This window comes from Passer domesticus, chromosome 13 (assembly GCF_036417665.1).
Source record: "Passer domesticus isolate bPasDom1 chromosome 13, bPasDom1.hap1, whole genome shotgun sequence".
In the NCBI taxonomy this organism is placed as follows: Eukaryota; Metazoa; Chordata; class Aves; order Passeriformes; family Passeridae; genus Passer; species Passer domesticus.
In genome coordinates, this window is record NC_087486.1 from 7835778 (window position 1) to 7853437 (window position 17660).

A 17660-nucleotide genomic window follows, 5' to 3' on the forward strand; every position below is an offset into this window, starting at 1 on the left:
TGTGAGGGCACTCAGGGGGGCTCCTGTGGCCTGGTGCCACCTGGGGCTCTGGGATTCTGCAGGATGCAGGTGATGGAGAGGGGCTGTGTCCCAGCCCAGGGACCTGTGAGTGCCTGGGGTGACCCTTCCCAGCCTGCCCAAAGCCCTGAGCTGCTGTGGAAATGCAGAAAAGGGGGAAGGATGTTAGTAAGAGCTGTAGTGCAAACTTGATTTCTGCAAGGATCAAAGACAGTTAGTCAGAAGAAACCTGTTTATTGTGAGGTTTAGGAAAACAATTTCTATGCAAATTGCCTTTTTTTTTGCCAAATAATGGGGTTGATACAGAACTTGGAATTATAATTTTAAGAATGCAAATACAAATGAAGAAGTATCTTCTTCAACAAACAAAAAACAAACTTCTCCAGGGAACATTAAATGAACAAATGTTTCCTAAAATAAATGGACAACAAATATGGGGTGGGAAGGACAAAATAAAACAAAAACCCAACTCAGAAGCCAAAACCCCACTGAAGAAGCACCAGTCACATCTTCAATTTTATGCTCAGGCTGTACTTTCACTTTGCTTTTCCTGTTCGATAGCTGGCAGAAAAACAGGAAACAAAAACACCATCAGTAAACATTACTGTTTATGAACAATAAACTTTGCCTTCCTATAGAGACAGACTGAGGGAGTTTTGGGGGTGTAGAGCCTGAAGAAAAGTAGGGTCTGGGGAGACTCTGGAACCCCTTCAAGCACTTAAAGGAGCTACAAAAGAGCTGGAGGGGGACTTTGGACAAGGGCCTGGAGTGACAGAAAAGCAGGGAATGGCTTCACACTGACAGAGGGCAGGGTTAGATTGGATGTGAGAAAGAAATTCTTCCTTGTGAGGGTGGTGAGGCCCTGGCACAGGTTTCCCAGAGAAGCTGTGGCTGCCCCATCCCTGGAAGTGTTTTAGGCCAGGTTGGAGTAACCTCATCTAGGAGGGGTCCTTGCCCATGGTATGGGGTTGAAACAAGATGATCTTTAAAGTCCTTTTAACCCAAACCATTCTGTGATTCAATGATAATGGGTCTGCAGGATACCTATTTCTATGGTCATACTCAAAGCCAGAGAATTAAATCCATAATTGCTTGTTTTGATCACCCTGAAAATGACAACTCCTTTCCCCATCTACATAGCTAGAAGGGAGCAGCTCATGGTGTGCAAAGCTCCTCTTGTATTTACAGCTTCAGCATTGGCAAGGATAATAAAACAGGAGAAAAAAACAGGTATCTAATGTTGAGACTGTGCGTGTGCATGGCTGTCAGCACACATCCACAGTGATTAGTAATTCTCTTCTGAAGGAAACTGCTCACAAAATCTGCTCCAAATGCTCTTTTCATATCTGAAGCTGAACATGAATCCCAGCCTTATCTGGCTGCCTGTGCACAGTGTGTATGGGAGAAGACCCTGCATGAGAACAACTCAGGGGTGCTTTTCTGAGGGAGGCTGCCTGTTAGATGAGGATGATGATGATGAGGATGATGATGGGTTTGCTTGCAGCCTTATTCCCACACAAGGTGCCTGGATGTCCCCTGCCCAGGGCTGACAGCAGGTACCAGTGGGAGGCAGCAGCTCATCTGCCTGCTAACATTAAACCCAGAGCCTGGCACTCTCTGGGGATGCTGCCCGGCCTGCCAGGGATGGGCAAAGGGTCCCCTGTGCCTCCAGGGGGGCTGGCAACAAGGTAATTACAAACACACTGATCCTGTTACCAGCACCCGCTGGGAACACTGCTCTTGATTTTAGCAGAAGCAAGAGCAATCCCATCAGAAAGGGTTTTTCAGACAAAATGCACCACTGGTTATAATTACTGATATCCTTGGAAGCCCAGCATAGAGTCTTAGTATTATCCCCACTTAAAGTCAGGGATGAGTTTGAGCCTGTAATCCCGTGATTAGTATTCATTTTGCATATGAACTGCAATATGGATTATGTCCTTGCTACTCGTACTTCAAATAGCCTCATAAACACTTACTTTCTTTAGTGGGCAGTGGATTTTTCTCTCTGGTTTCTGTCTTCTTCAGCTTGGTCTTGTCAAATGTTTCAATTTCTGCAAAATCTGGTTTGTCGGACATGATGGGTCCTGACAAAGAAAGGGAAAACACACCCATGGCTTCATTAGCTAGTGCTGTGATACCAGCCATCTGCAAAGCATTTTTTCCTCAAGAGAAAAAATATTAAAATACCATAAAAATGTTTATTCAAAAACCTCCACAAACCTAACACTCAATCTGGGACCTTTCCCTGAGGCTTGGCTCTTTCAGAGCAAAAGAAGAAACACATAAATAGAATTTTCCCTAGATTTCTCAGATGCAATTTCTAAAAATCATATTTTGCACATGGCAACAAGAATAATCTGTAATAAAGAGACAATGATTAATTGCCAGTAATCCGCAGTGCCCCTGACATAAACCTGTATTTTAAGAAATGCTGCTAACTAGAAAATCTACAATAAACCCCAAATCCAACAGGAACAAAGAGCTTCAATTATGATTTTCTTTTAATGAATAGGATTTGTCTTTCATTCTGAGCCCCCTGTACTGAGTACATCATCCCCTGAGCTGCTGTGGACACTTGAACATAACAATAGAGGACCGGTTCCCCCAGCCCTTTGTTTGCTCTTGCTCCATATCCCAGTCGCAGCTCAATGGCTTTGATTATACTCTATTATAATAAAGAGAATTCCACAAAGCACACCAGCATTTCACCTGTCAAAACTTCCCTAATCCAATTCCTCTTTTTATTAAGAAATTCAAGTTAAAATCCAGCCTGGGCATTATTCCCCCGATTTTAGTGGAGTTTCCCATCAAGGCAAGGCTTGGCCCGGAGATGGCTGACATAATTATGTTTTTTCCTTCCTGCAGAAAATCAGATTTCATTGCTATCTGCACTGAGACAACAGAGTAAATATTCACAAGGAAAAAAAAAATTAAAAAATTGCAAAGCTACTAAAACCACATGGCATTACCGTCTGGCTGCTCTCTCTTCAGCTGCTTGGTGGCTGTCTGAGGCAGTGTGAGTTGAAAAAGGTCAGGGTAATCCCTCCTCTCCTCTCCCCTCCTCCCCCTCCCGAACCCATCGCTATTAATATTGATTAGTTTAGTGCTGGGATTGCTCAGCGTTTAGGGAAAGGACAGATTGCTCCTGTAGAAAGTGCATGAGGGAGGGAAATGGGAAAACTGACATGGAAAACCGCCAAATTACATCTTGATTTTTCTTTTTTCTGTTCTCTTCATTTACCATGGCAATCATATTGAAGTTTCCCTTCCCACCATTTCCCAGTGCTGAGGTTTGGGGTAAGGTTGAGGTTTGGGGATTGCTGCTGCCAGATTAGTTTTTCGGGGGGGGGGTTGTAGGTGCATTCAGCACGCGCCTGGGGATCATCCCCACATGCCCAGGCTGGCAGAAGCACAGCCGGGGGCTCTGGAGGGCTCTCAGCACAGCCATGGTGGGATTGCCATGACCAAGGGCCAAGTCTGAGGTCAGCACAGCCCAGGCACCACAGTGACACCCAGGAGTGTGTCCTAAAGGGATGCACAGTGAATTTCTGCTTGTGCCTGTTTTGGTAGCTGTTAATTCACTTGCTGGTGCCTCCCTCAGCCCACAGCTCTGGAAGCAGGGAGAGAAGGGCTGTGTGCATCCTCCTGGATACTGGTGTGGGCTTCCTCTCGTGCACCTTTCAGTGTCTCCACCTGAAATTCCTGTCTAGGCTCCATGACAGTCACAAGGGAGGCAGTGAAGTTGGGATAAAATTGATTGTGCCTTAGGAGTACCTGGTTTTCTGTACTGACTGTAAGGCAGCTGGAGCTGTAAACTCAGAGGGACAGAGATGTCTCAGCTGACTGGGAGCCCCTGGAAGGTCTTGGATCTTTCTGTTGGCACCACAGGCTTAGGTGGAGTGGGTTTGAGTTTGATATGTGTGCATGGAGAAAATGGTTTTAATGTGCTTAAATGTGTCTTAAGGACCTCTTCTTACAATGTTTGTTTAAGCTAAAACAATGAACAGGTTTGTGGTTGGACTTGATCTTAAAGGTTTTTCCCAGCCTAAGGGATTTGTGCAGGCTGGCTTGGTTATCTCTGCATCTGCACTGACCACACCAAATCACTGTGTGTGTGCACCATATTTAATGTCAGGACTTGGTTCCTTTGCTTCCATCCCACATATCCAACCAGCTGTCACAAATAGAAAGCTGTGTTCCTGACTGAAACCCCCAGGGAAAAAGCAGGAAGGCAGCCACTGGGTGAATATTTGGTGTAAGTCGTAGCTGAGATTTGGCACTGAAGAGTCTTTGTGTCTGTTTAAAGAGAGAGCATTAACCTCTTGTTTGGCTGGACATAAGATTTAGATCAAAAAAGACTTTAAAACATAATCTGAGTGATTCAAGAATCTGAGCAGCTAATGAGTTTCAGTTTTTAATTCATATTTAATGTTTCTCCATTTGTAAAAATAACATTTATAATTCTGATTATGAAGAGAGACTAAAAGGACAAAAATTCTTAAACTTCAAGAGTAGCACAAGTTCTCTCAGTTGCAGAGAGCAAACAAAGGGTTCAGAACAGCAAAGCAGAAGAATCTCACTTTTGGTTTTACTGTGTCCAGTCACAGGCTCTGCCCCCAGGATCCACAGCAGAGCTCAGGCTCTTCTAAACATGCTAAGACAGGGTGAGCATGCTTGTTTTCACCACCACTACCACTTTAATTGCCTAATTTATTGTCCAACCTAATACTTAAACAGTTTGGGATACATTATTTGGGTTTTTAGGCTAAAGATGAACCACGTTTTTAATTGATATTTGGTTGGGTTTGTGAAGAAGGTGCAACAATGTTGAGCCAAATAACATAATGATGAGAACTTACATGTTCTCACTCTGCTGAAATCAGGAGATACTCATCTCCATAACAAACATCTTGACCATTGCATAAAGTGCCTGTCAAGTTTCTGTAGCTTGTAAATTCAGTGCTGTGGTCAAACACAGCTCGTGTGGGATTCAAACCTCATGTTTATATGCTCAGTGCAGCACACACAGCTGGATGCAGTTTACATACAGAAAATTTGGAATTTGGCCTGAGGGCATTGCATACTTTGAGGTAAAGATGGGTAGGTAATATCATACTCAGATGCCTTTTCCTTTCACTAGTAATGGAAATATTTTTGGTATATGAGCAGCAAAGCTGTTCTTTGTTAGGTTTTTAATTGCAGGATTTCAGAGTCACTGTCTTCAGTAAGGGGAACATGGCATTTACCTGGCCTTGGGAAGATGTGGCTGCAATGAGAACCTCAACTTTCTTCATGTTGCACAGAGGCAGAAGAATGATCCAGTGTATAGAAATGTGAAAAACCAGGAAGCCAGTGGGGCATGCAGACTACAGAATCTTTCCAGATGCTCTACACAGAAAGCATATAAAGCTACACTGGTGTGGCTGTGCCTGAAAAGCTGCCTCATACAATGGAAACTCTATTTTATTTCAATTTGTTGCCAAAAGATGAAGGGCTGAGTCAAACCTGTCAGGACTGACACTTCTGATACCAGTGAGTCACCTGCCATTGACAGCATTAAACCATGCCTGGCAGCACAAGGCACCGAGTCTGTCAGACACCCACAGAGCAGCAGGAAAAACAAACACTTGCTCCCAGGATTCGGTAATAGGTGAGAGGAAACGTTTAGAGGGAGCTCAAGTGAAAAGTCTGAAAAGTGAAGCTGGGAGGTTTGGACCCTGCTGCTACTTGACCTTTTCCCTTGGCTGCTGTCACTTGGAAGCAGCGTGCCCAGCCCATGCATATACATATATATATATATTTATATAATATATATATATAAATATATACATATAAAAATAAACAAACAAACAAATATACATATATCTATATGTATAAATATATATATAAAAATAAATAAATAAATATATACACACACATATATGGGCTGTAGCCTTTAGTGGGCTGGGGGATGCTGCACTCATGTTTGGCACAAGAGGTGCTCTGGAAATGCCAAGTTTCATAGAGACGAGGTGGGCAACTGCCAGAAGAAGGGGTTTCTTTCTCTTCAGTGCAGCAGTGGGAACCAAATGGTCTCTGTTTCCACGGGGAGCTGAGGGGGGACAAAGCACCCTAAGGAGAGCAGCCGGGTAGAGGAACAGACGCTCGAGCAGATCAGTGTCTGTAGCTGAGCCAATAAGCTGACACAACTGATTTTATAATCACATTAGTGCTGTCTCGAAATAACACACCCACTCAAATATAACAGTGATTTCATTTTCAAAATGCTGTGGTATTTTTGGTGCTAAAGGTAGGGGATTAATTTGTCAAGGCTGAAAGCTGGGCTGGAATCTGTACAGACCCTAATTCCTGCAGGTCCCTGTGAGCACTGAGCACCTTCCAGGCAGGTAGCAGGATTGGGTATATTATGAGCTGTCCTTAGAAGGTTTCCAGTCCTCAGGGGAACAGGAAAAAAAAAAGCCTAGAGCTTCACTGAAAGGGTTTTCTTAGTTCTCTTTGTGCCTTTTGTTCCGTCTTGCTGCCAAAAAAAATATCCCTGTTTGGGAACGGAGACAGGTTCCCAGGCTAAGAGACAATGAATCCTGGGGGTGTAAGGAAGGCACTGATCCCTCTTTGGCAGGCTCTCTGCTCTAATGCTGCACTGCCAGTCAGGAAATACTCCACACTCGTCTTACACTGGACGTTTTAGCATTACCTGAGGTGTTTCATTTTCCTTATCAAGACCACTGAACCTTGAGGGTAGGTACATGCAGAAGATGAGGGGAGAGGAGAGGCACTTGTAGATAGTCCTTCTCCTTGGGCTATTTTTTCCAACCCCATGTTTTCCAAATAGCTCAGGAGTTCAGACAAGTCTATACCAGAAGCCCCGTTGCAGCAAAGAGCCAAAGGAGAAAACATAAGCTAGTGGGAGTAGAAATTTCCTCTCTCTCTCTCTTTTTTTATTTATTTTTTTTCATATTATAAAACTTGGTATGGGGGTGAATTTTTGAAAGTATAACCAGATGGAGATTCTTGCAACAGAGCTTTCTCAAAAACTGACCCAAAAGTGTGTCTTCCAGCACAAAGTACTTGGCTCTGGCCTGGCCCCTTCTAGCAAAATGTGTTGACCCATGCATGAATTATTAAAGGAAAAAGTAGAATTAATACAGAATGTCCATGCACAGGCTTCTCTCCCCAAAGCCAGGGTGGGGAACAAAGCATGTGATGTGTTAGTCACATTAGTTAGTGCTCCAGAGCACATGACAGTTTGTGATGAATACTGGTCTAAAGACACAAGTTTGGAATGACTTTGAGTCTTTAACAGTCTTTTTTTCCCCCCCTCCTTTCTGTCTCTGGACAGAAGCATCTCCTGCAAGCAGCAGTTTAGGGAAGAAGTAAGACAGGGAAATCTTGGATGAGCATTGGGAGTGTACTCAAACATGGCTTTTCTCAGTGTAGCTGGCTGCTCTGAAGTGAAACAATCCACTCTTGAGATTCTCCCTCTCTTTGCTTCAGAGAGGAAAAACATTACCACTCTACCATTCAAATTGTGGCACCCACTGTGCAGCAAACAGATAACCAACATAATCCAGGAGAAGAGAGATCAAAGATCATAAAATCCAGAGATCTACTAGCTTTATGTTAACTTTAGATTTTTCTTTTGTCCAGAGGAGAAAGGACAATAGGTGGGTCTGTTGTTACAATCCATGCTGTGTTAGGGTAGCTGCAGAGGTGAGGAATTCTTCATTCCACAGGGCTATGGATGTAGTTTTGAGGGGCACCTCACCAGAATTTCTTTGTGTTGCCAAATCATTCCACTCTCAATAGCCTGGGACTCCTGGTAGCTTGAGTGGTTTTATGTTTGGGGAGAAGATAAACCCTGAAATTTTTCAGTGGCTTAAGGAAACAAGGCTGCTGAAGCAGAGGAACAGAAAAGGCAGCCAAGTTATCTTTTCTAGCTGATTACTCTGAGCAATTTATAGAATAAAAACTTGTATTTCTCCATCATCTTTTCCAGAAATAATTTTCCAATTTTATAAGCTTATTATACAGTGTGAGTCAAACACATAGGTATACATGTTGTGTACAAGGTCAACAACTATGTAAGAAAATGGTAATAAGTGAGTCCCACATCTGTTAATTCTGCCTTTTCCATGAAAGCTGCAAGTATTTTACATTAAACACTGTTTTTCTTTTTTAAAATGTGAAAAAAAGAATAAAGAAAGATGATACTGTTTACCTCTCCCGGCATCTGAAGTTAACATCTCTTCCTTCAGAACTTGAGTGGACTAGAACATTTTTAATGAGGACTTTAATGGATTTTTTTTCTTGCAAATGTATGTAAAGTGCCAAAATCAGTTGGATTAAAGCTCTGTCTTCATCTCAGGGTTAACCTGAGCCTTGTCAAAGTGACTCCTCTGGAGTTAGTGTACCTTGAGTGTGAGTGACCACACCATGAAATAACATGGGAGCAGCACAGAGTGATTGTGTTGGCAGCTGGCAAATTGTGGTAACGGGAACTGCAGCCCTTCCTCGAGCCAAGGTAAAAGCACCACAGCAGCTTGAGCAGATTCCACGTGAGTGCAAAGAATGGGGATTCAACAGCACTGGGGACACACAAGCTTTAATTTGACTTTATCCTTGGGGCAGGAGTGTGTGTGTCCGCAGCCCAAGCTGGTGAATGCAGAGAAAAGCAAATAGGAAGTAAAAAATGCAAGTGTGCAGTACTGCAATTTTCGCTTGCCTGGTGCATACGTTGAGTGATTTTCCCCTTTGCATGAATACTAGCTTGCACAAAATTCAAATAACTCAGCTGTCTACAGATGGGGGGTGGGGAGGAGTGTGGGAAGGGGAACAGACGGAAGGAAATGGAACTGAGAAGACTGAATTAACCTTTCGATGTCTTGAATTTCAAGGAGGGAAGAATTATCTCTTGTAAAGTCTGCAACCATGCAATTAAAATATGAACAAGCCTTAAAAGCCACATTTGACCCATATTCCTAGATTTCTACTTTAAAGACAGATCTTCTAAAACCAAGATTCAGATCCAAAAAAATGTTCAGAGGCAGGGAAAAAAAATCTCATGCTGTAAATGTTTATTTTAATCACAGAACTCTAGTAGAAAAATGAGTAAAAATGTCTGACATTTACGCAGAACATGTGCCTTTGATACTGAATTCAGTTTTTAAAAATCCTTACATATGTGTCTAGTAATGGCTGACAGTCTTTGAAATGATGAATGGTTTTCTCTCGGCTGGAGTTTGTGTTTCTATAAAATAGATCCTTTAACCTGTTTGCTTGAGCATTGTGAAGCCTCATTTTTAATACAGGGCAAAGATTTCAAAATGAACTTTGCTTCTTAGGTGCCCTTTTGGACACCATGAGTTAGAACTACTGTATACTTGCTGATATGAGAGTTTCCATGGAGAGTTATGGATGTTCAGCAAGGCCAAGTGTCATGTTCTGGACATCCTGAAACAAAATGTTTGTTAGAAAATCTGGAAAAGAACAAAGTAAAGACTCAGCTTGGGGACATGTCTCTGTTTGTGGATGAAATACACAGGAAAGGAGAGTTCTTTGCAGAGCATCCAGCTGGAAAGGGTTTGCTAATTCTTCCTGGGTGTGAAAAGGACTCATGTTTATCAATATTTTTTGCAAGATATCAACAGGATCCACTTAAAGGCAAAAACTGAGCATTTCCATGTTCAGAAGAATGTATAAAATAATTTTTAGCTGAACAATTAAACCCAAAAGCAAACACCTTGCTGACATACAGATAATCTCCAGGAAAAACTTTGGCATATAATACACAGGTATTACATAGACAGTGTCTTGTTTTGCTACGTGTCAGATTCCCATTTCCTCCTAGTAAGATCATATGAAGGTAAGGAATTGCATGGCAGGCTATCCACCTTCCAAGGATTCTATGGCTTTGCAAGGCTGATTTAAGTTTTGGAGTATTTGAGCTCAGTTTGTGTACAACAGTGAGCACAGTGGGATAAGGATATTTTTTATTCAATTTCTGATGAGGTGTAATGCAGGGCTCTTGCTGGAAGTAGACTTAATTGGAAGATAAATTCTTCAGAGAATATTTATTCTTGAGCCATACTAGGTCATGATGGGAACTGGGGATACATGAAGGAAACATGGCTCCAGTTCTTCTGTGACACATACAGGCAATAGTGGTCTGTGCTTATGAATGTTTTTTTTCTGAATACAAGGGAATTACACCAGTAATTATTTCAGATCTACTGAGTTATTTTGTAAGCACTTAGCAGTCAATCTCCGCAAAACTTTTAAGCTGAGCACTTTAGCTGTAAGGACTTGTAGGGAAACACATTGAGCTGCAGAAATGGCTCTGGACATGGATTTACTGATGAGACAGGGATGCCATGGCACCCGGGCCCTTCAGCCCTAGAGCCAGATGCTGACCAGCTGCACCTGCCAAGCTCCTCGAGCTGTGCAGCAGTGGGGGAACGGGTCCTTTGCTCCTCAGCAGCCTGGCACAGGGGCTGTGTCACTGCACAGGGCAGTGCAGTGTCACACCTCCTGACATGGGGTGACTGCAGTGTCACATGCTGGGACTGCAGCCCTGCACAACCCCTGCTCTGAATGTGCCCCTGGGTTTGGAGTGGGGAACGAGGCTGTGGGAGCTCCACAGCCTGCACAGCACCAGAGGGGGAGGAACGTGGAATGCTGCCTTCACACTTCAGGTGTGCCTGAGACAGTGCAAAATGCAGTGGGAACAGCGAATGGACACTGCTCTGTTGTGATGTTTAGGAGTGATCTGAGAGGCAGATGCTTTCAACAGCTGAATTTTGACAAGCAACCATGCAGCCACTCATCAAGTTGTTGCCTCTCTTCTCTCTGTATTTACTGTCTTACAAAATGTGGCCAAAGCATCAGACAGAGACTAAGACTGTGAAAAGTCTCAAGGGAAAGTCTTACAAAGAGCAGATTAGCTCGTGGCATTGTTCAGCTCAGAGATGAAGAGACAGAGGGGGGCTCTCATCACACCCTGCAGCTTCCCTCAAAGGCAAGGGGAGATGCTGATCTTCTCTTTGATGACCAGTCACAGAACTTGAGGAAATGGAATCAAGTTGTGTCAGGGAAAATTCGGGCTGGACGTAAGGAAAAGGTTCTTCACTGAGAGGGTGTTTGGCCACTGGAAAAGACTCCTCAGGGAGCTGGTCACAGTGCCAAGTCTGCCAGAGTTCAAGGAGCATCTGGACAATGCTCTTAGTCACATGGCTTAGCTTTAGACAGTCCTGTGAGAAGCAGAGAGCTGGACTCCATCCTTATGGGCCCCTTCCAACTTGAGATATTCTATGACTCTCTGACTCCCGGGTTGTCCTCAACCTTTCAAGTAGACAGCAAGAACACAAAGTGAGCAGAAAAGCCTAAAATGGCAGCCTGGGACTGCATATGTCTGCCCCCTGCAAGGAGCCTTGGAAGCCTTTGAAAGGAGGTAGGATAAGCTGGCATGAAATGCTGTATCCAGAGCCAGTTCAGAGGAGAGAAACCACTGCCTTGGACTCAAAAGCAGCAGACAGGTGCAGTGCAGCGCCTGCCTACCTGCCTGCCTCTGCTGCCTGCCTCTGCTCACCGCGTGTGCTTTCTGTGTCAGGTTTCTTGCAGCTCTACTCCTGTCAGCCGGCCAATGGATCTGCAGAAGAGCCAGCTGGAGTCCGCTCTCCCCCATGTTTCATCAACAAAATTGCCAGCTTGTTCTGATTCAGTATCTTTATTGTTGTTGATGAGGCTAAATGAATCAGAAAGAACACGGCTATGTATACAAAATACAAATTCAGAAACCTCATCCTGATGCGAGGAAATTTTATTAGTGCTTCAAGTGGAGAAGTCTGCTGTGGAAACAGAGAGCACACACAGACCGTTTCCCCCGACCCTACACGTTTTATTGGGTTTGTGTGGTACCTCCTAATGACACCAAATCTTCCAGCAGGAAAAGAGAGTTTTAGATCTGATTAAACCCAGGTTAATTTACTGTGGGGTTGTGACTCTCCCTTCTTTGGATTCTGAATGCAAAACCTTTTAATGAGTCTTATAAATGTATCTCCAGATAAAATTCAGAATCCATGCTGGAAAACCTGAAAAAAAATCCTCCCAGCTATTGAAAAGGTTTCAATTAATCCCATCCTGCTTGTATAATTTTTTCCCCCTTTCATATACTCTTTGTCAGTTTTTCACGGGGGGAAAAAAAAAGCTTTTCCTGAGAGGATTTTTACTAACTAAATCCAAGTTTCCTTAAATGCCTTATTAAACCCACCACCTATGGCTGCTGGCACTGCATGACAGAAAAAGCTGTTGTAGTTTCAGCGTGGCATGTGGGAACCACAGACTGCCAGGCACTGGTTTTAACACTTCGGGTGTAAGCTTGCATCTCCTCTCTAACTTATGCTAACTCACTTTAAGGGTGCTAAATTTTGTGTTTCAAAATGCATTAGCTCATTGTCAAAGGGCACTTCATTACTTCTGGCGCGCTTACATTTTGGGAAACGTTTGGCAGTGATTGCTCTTCATGCTTCAATCCAGAAGATTTACAGGAAATATTTTAATATGGTTATGAGAAAAGCAAAACTGGGATATCAGAATCAATTACGCCAAAAAAGACTTCTGAGGTTGTTGAGTCCAACCTATGTCAACCAGGCCATGGCACTGAGTGCTTTGTCCAGGTTTCTCTCAAACAGCTCCAGGGAGGATGACACCACCACCTCCCTGGACATTCCAATGTCTGATCATTCTTTCCATGAAGAAATTTCTCCTCAAGTCCAACCCAAGCAGCAGGGTACGAGCCTGCATGGTGCCACTGCTGGCCGCGGTCACTCTCTAGGCACCTCAGGATGAGGAGAGTCTTAAACCGCACCAGAGTAGGTTTAGGTTGGACAGGAGGAATTTCTCCACGGAAAGGGCGATCAGACATCGGAACGGGCTGTGTTTAAGGAAAGTGTTTAAGGAAACACCGGACGCGGCACTCAGTGCCCGGGCGTGGTGGGCGCGGTGATGCTCGGTTCTAAGTTGGGCCCGATGAGCTCAGAGATCTCCCCCAAGCTATTTAACTTTGTGACTCGGATCCTGCACAGGCCGATGCGAGCGGGTGGCCGAGCTACCCCGAGGGCGAGGACATGGGGAAAACGTTAATTTCAGGGCGACCCTCGCTCTGCCCCGGGCCAGCCGCCCGCGGCCGCCGCCGCCTCAGGGCGCGGGTCCCGCCCGCCCTCAGCGCCCGCCCCGCCCCGCGGCACGTGACCCCCGGGGGGAGGCGGGCGGGGGGCGCGCGCTCTGCACCTGTCAGTCAGCGCGTCACTTCCGCCCGTCGCCGCCGCTGCCGTCGGGGACCCCCCGCTCGCGGCTCGGAGCTCGGAGCGGCTGTGAGGGCACGGACGGCGACGGGTCCCGGCAGCGCGGCGGCCGCGGCACACGGCGCGGACAGCGGCCGGCGGAGGAGGGCTGCGAGGAGAGCGGAGCGGCCAGGAGAGGCCCGCGCCGGCCCCCGGGGTAGGAAGAGGCGGAGGAACCTGCTGGTGGTGCTGAGGACGGCGGGGAGGGCGAGTCACCCGGCAACGGTGAGGGGCGCGGGGCGCATGCGCGGGGGGTCGCGGCTCGGGCCGCTCGGTGTCACGTCAGGCTTCAGGAACCTTCTGGCACCGGCCCGAGCGGGGCGCGGGAACTTCCTCCTGCCGAGCCGCGAGCCGCGAGCTGTCAAGAGGCGGCAGCGTCTCCCCGGCTGGTGTCGGTGGGGCCGCGCCGGCGGCGCTGACAGCCCGGCTCCCGCAGGAGTTGTGTGCCCCGGCTGCTCGCTCCTCGCCCGGGTGCCCCCCGGCAGGGCCTTGGCGCGGTGACAGCGCCGGCCTCGCCGCGCCCTGACAGCCCCGGTGGTCGCTGAAGTTGGAAGGAGGGCGGTCGCTAAGGCGCCTGCGGTCGCGAAGGCAGCGCTGGCGTTAGGAACGCTGGGTCATGGACGGAACGCGGCAGCCTGCCACCGAATGTATCGTCCGAGGGGTTTGCTGCTGTGGGTTCCCATTGTTCCTGCAAGGAGATTTGAATATTTCAGTGGGAGTGTTTCTTGCTGTCAAAAAGTTGCTTTAACGTGAGATGGCCCAGTGTTGGGGTGCTCCTTCAGGGTTTGGGAAAAAACCGACAAAACCCAGCAACAAAAAGCCTGCCATCACATACTGCAACGGCTGCTTTCAGTGCACAGCTCTCTTATTCTCAAGTTCCTTGGGCTGGCTGCATCTTGAGAAATTTTTACAAAATTTCTTACTGCTGCCAGGCTCAAGCTGGGGAAAAGAGGTAACAGATGAAGAAAGTAAATACTGTGTAATAACTCTTGCCTGTTAAAAAAAAAGAAAAAAGAAAGTGAATATATAAAAAACTACACAATTGTTTATTTTTTTTTTTGGCATGAGTTCCTGAATGTCCTCAGGGATGGGATTGTTAGTTTGTGAATTTAGAACAAATTGTTAAACTGGATTAGCGTTTAGGTTTGAAGTTTTCCTGTCTTCCATGCAGTTTAATCTGCAGTATAAAAAGAATAGAAAGCTGTTTTGTTGGCCTGTATTATAAGCAGTTTAGCTATTTTGTTTGTTTTATTTCTTTTTTTTACTGCTCATAACTAGTAAATTGCTTTATGCATTCTTTGTTGCATAGACTTGAAGATGTTTAGAATCTTTTTTAATCTTCTTTGTCTGTATTTTATACATTGTTTGGCTCCATAGGGATTCTTTCCTTGTCTCGACTATGTAACAATAAGGATTTAAATACCTCAATGTTTTGAAGGCATCAAACTGGAAATTTACAGTATTGTTTTAGAAAAATCGATCAAGTAGAGTGTCCCATGGTTACATTTAAGGAAGCTGACTCAGAGAAGCTCCTGGTAGCTTTTAATGCTTGCAGATTTTGACATGAACAACACCTCAAAAGGTCTGAGTTGGCAAGTGATAGTTTTATCTGCTCTGTGTTAGTTTGGAACACTGGAGGATCTTCTCAGACTCATTAAAAGACTTCATTTAACATTTGTCATGTGTGGCTCGTACCCTGAGAGCCTGTGCAGGCAGTGAAGCATTGCTTTCTAATGTACATAATGGCATGTTTGCAAAAGCAGGTGAGGCTGGAGAAATATTCAGCGCGTTTGGAACAGACACCAGAAAGTTTTGAGTCCCTGCTTGCTGCGTGGGCAGGCTTTATGGGGTAGGGTTTTTTCCTTTTCTAGTACTCAGCCTTTTGATTTCTGGACAAATGCTGCAGCTGAGCAGCGATGCCCCTTTCCAGGGCTCATGGGAAAGTGAGAAAAACCTGCCAAGTCTGAGGTGATTTTTTTTTTTTAAAGTTTGTATTTTTAATTTTTTTTGTGTGGTGGTTCTCTTTTTTTCCCATCCCCCACAAAAGAAGCTGTAGCTACATAGAAGAGGAAGTGATGTCGGTGAGAGAATGCTTCAAGTTGTCCTTTAATTCCGTGCACAGCACCAGGTTAATGTCACTGCCATATTAGCACCCAAAAATCCCGTGGCCATTGAGGTGGGAGTGAATTAACTACGTGCAGGGCAGTTCATCGTTTGCATCTGAAGGATGGCAAGCTTTTTAAACTTTTTTCCTTGCATTGCAGGCCTAGTTGTATATTTATTGATCGTTTCAGGTGTGAGGACTGTTATTTAAGAACTGAAAAATAACATTTTATCCAAAACATATGAGGAGGAGATACAGAAGTGAAGGAATATGAAATCTTCTGTGAAGGGCTGTGCAAGAGGGAGATTGTTCCTTGTTGTGCAGTTTGTGAAGTGATGGCTCTATCAGTTTTTCAGCAGAGGGGCTCTGTGTCTCTTGTAAAATTGGATTTAGGCAGAGAATACAAGAATTTTACATTGCTCCCTGTAAAGTTAGTACAATTGAGCAATTCACTATTGATGACTATTATTTTCTGTAAGGTGAGAGATTTCACCTGCAAAAAATTTGTTTGAGAATGACTAGCTGTCTCAAGGCTTGGTAAATTCAGATTTATCTTCACCATTTGTACTGGGTTGATAGGCAGCTGTTGAGATTTGTGGAAGTTCAGTCAGTTCAAGTGAATTCCATGGATTATTGCACTCTAAAACATAATGAATTTGTTACTGCATCTTCTACCAGGCTTTTTTTTTTTCTGTGCAGCTGCTTTGTTTTTAAGTCTTAGAAACATAGTTTAGAAGGTCAAAACCTGTTATGTTGGCAACATATGGGTGGAGTCATTCACTACAAGAAATGGGTAATATTTTGCAGGCCCATATTCTGATTAGTGAAAATAGTTCTATTGTGATAAAAACAGTTCTACTCTTGTGGTCTTTCCCCTGTGAATGTGTGAAATCCTGTATATTTGTCTTAAGAAAAAAAGAAAAATGTGCAATTCGAGCTTAAAATACAGATAGGGCTTTATGTTTGTGTTCAAACAGCTTGTAACAAAGACTGTGGTTGCAGAGGCTTTTTCTAGAGAGAGGTTTAAATGGTTTTTATTTTCTTCACTGTTTGGACATTTCTAAGGACATTTGGGTGGGGCATCTGCTGGATCTGAGCCCTGGATCTGGTGGGAGCCCTGCACTGATTGTCCAGGTTCCAGTGCCGCTGGCAGCTCTCCTCATGTGTCTCCTCTGTTCACTGTTCCCTGCAGTGTGCTAGGATTCAGATTTGTGCTCAGCTGTGTAGGATAATAATACATGGACAGAACTGAAAAGGTGAGAGCTGGAATCTTACGAATGTGGTTCTTTCTTCCTTTTTCCCTTTTTTCAAGTGTGTATGTTTGAAATGGTTTCTCCCCTTTCTGCTGAACTTTACATTTAATGAAATCTTTTGTTGTCTTGGCACTCTAGAAATATAATCAGGTTAGTTAATTTTAGTCTGCAGTGTAACTGTTAACCTTAGGATTTCTGATGATTTCTTCAAATTTAGTCATAATCAAGTTTTGATGGCTGACCTCAGTACCAGACCTTTTTTTTTTCCCCATCTCTTGAAATTCAGAGCATCATTGCTGCAGCACTGAACTCTTCATTGAAATGTCTTTCTCCTGCAGTGGGGATGCTGAGCCTGTCCTTTATTTTGGTGGCACGTGCTCAAGGCTCTGACAGGCAGTGTTTCAGTAGTGAAGGGGCTGTGAACCATTTTGTGATCTGCTGAGTTCCAGTGTGCATTTCTGCTGACCTGTTTGGGAGGGGAGGAACAAACTGATGATAAATATATGTAATAGGATAACTTATGTATAATGAATTAAGTGCATTATATATTTATAGTTTGCTTTTTTGGTGTCTCTGAGATAGCTTGGCTTCTGTTCCAAAGTCTGTTTTAACAGCAGTGACAATTGTTAAAGTGCTTTGGTTTTATAACGTGAAGCTCACAAGCTGCATAGTTTTGCTGATAATTTCTTCCTGTCTGTTACTTTACTGTACTTTTATAATGCCATGCAAGGTTCTGCATTATCTGATGCAGGGGCAGGGAGATGTGTGTGGTTGGTGGAGTAGAGCTTTGCATTGGGGGGTGGCAAGTAGGATGAATATAATTAGCTGTTACACAAGATACAAAAGCCTTTTTATTTATTAACTACTGTTGTTAAGAGTGTGATGGGATCTGTGTGAGCAGGAAGTTTCTTTAGAATTCTGCACATGTGCATTGGCAGCAGCAGA

General features: G+C 44.5%; 2 protein-coding genes across 8 annotated transcripts in view; one reads left to right on the plus strand and one right to left on the minus strand.

Moving 5' to 3' along the window:
• Positions 1–236: 236 nt before the first annotated feature.
• On the minus strand, positions 237–3124 carry LOC135280258 (thymosin beta-12-like). The gene is made up of 3 exons (XM_064388051.1): positions 2991–3124; positions 1998–2105; positions 237–579 (listed from the first exon to the last, which is right to left on the minus strand). The coding sequence occupies exons 2-3, from the start codon at positions 2095–2097 to the stop codon at positions 542–544; spliced, it is 138 nt and encodes a 45-aa protein (XP_064244121.1). The 5' UTR covers positions 2098–2105; positions 2991–3124; the 3' UTR covers positions 237–541.
• Positions 3125–13310: 10186 nt separating this feature from the next.
• The window catches only part of FAM13B (family with sequence similarity 13 member B), a 44454-nt gene continuing 40104 nt past the window's right edge, over positions 13311–17660 (plus strand). For 2 of the 7 annotated variants that reach the window (XM_064388299.1, XM_064388305.1), the window contains exon 1: positions 13311–13583. The gene's annotated coding sequence lies outside the window, so the exon portion shown is untranslated. Of the gene's footprint in view, positions 13584–13700; positions 14030–14064; positions 14311–16680; positions 16719–17660 lie in introns of those variants that run through there. The other 5 variants (XM_064388300.1, XM_064388304.1, XM_064388301.1 and 2 more) reach the window with 5 other exon arrangements.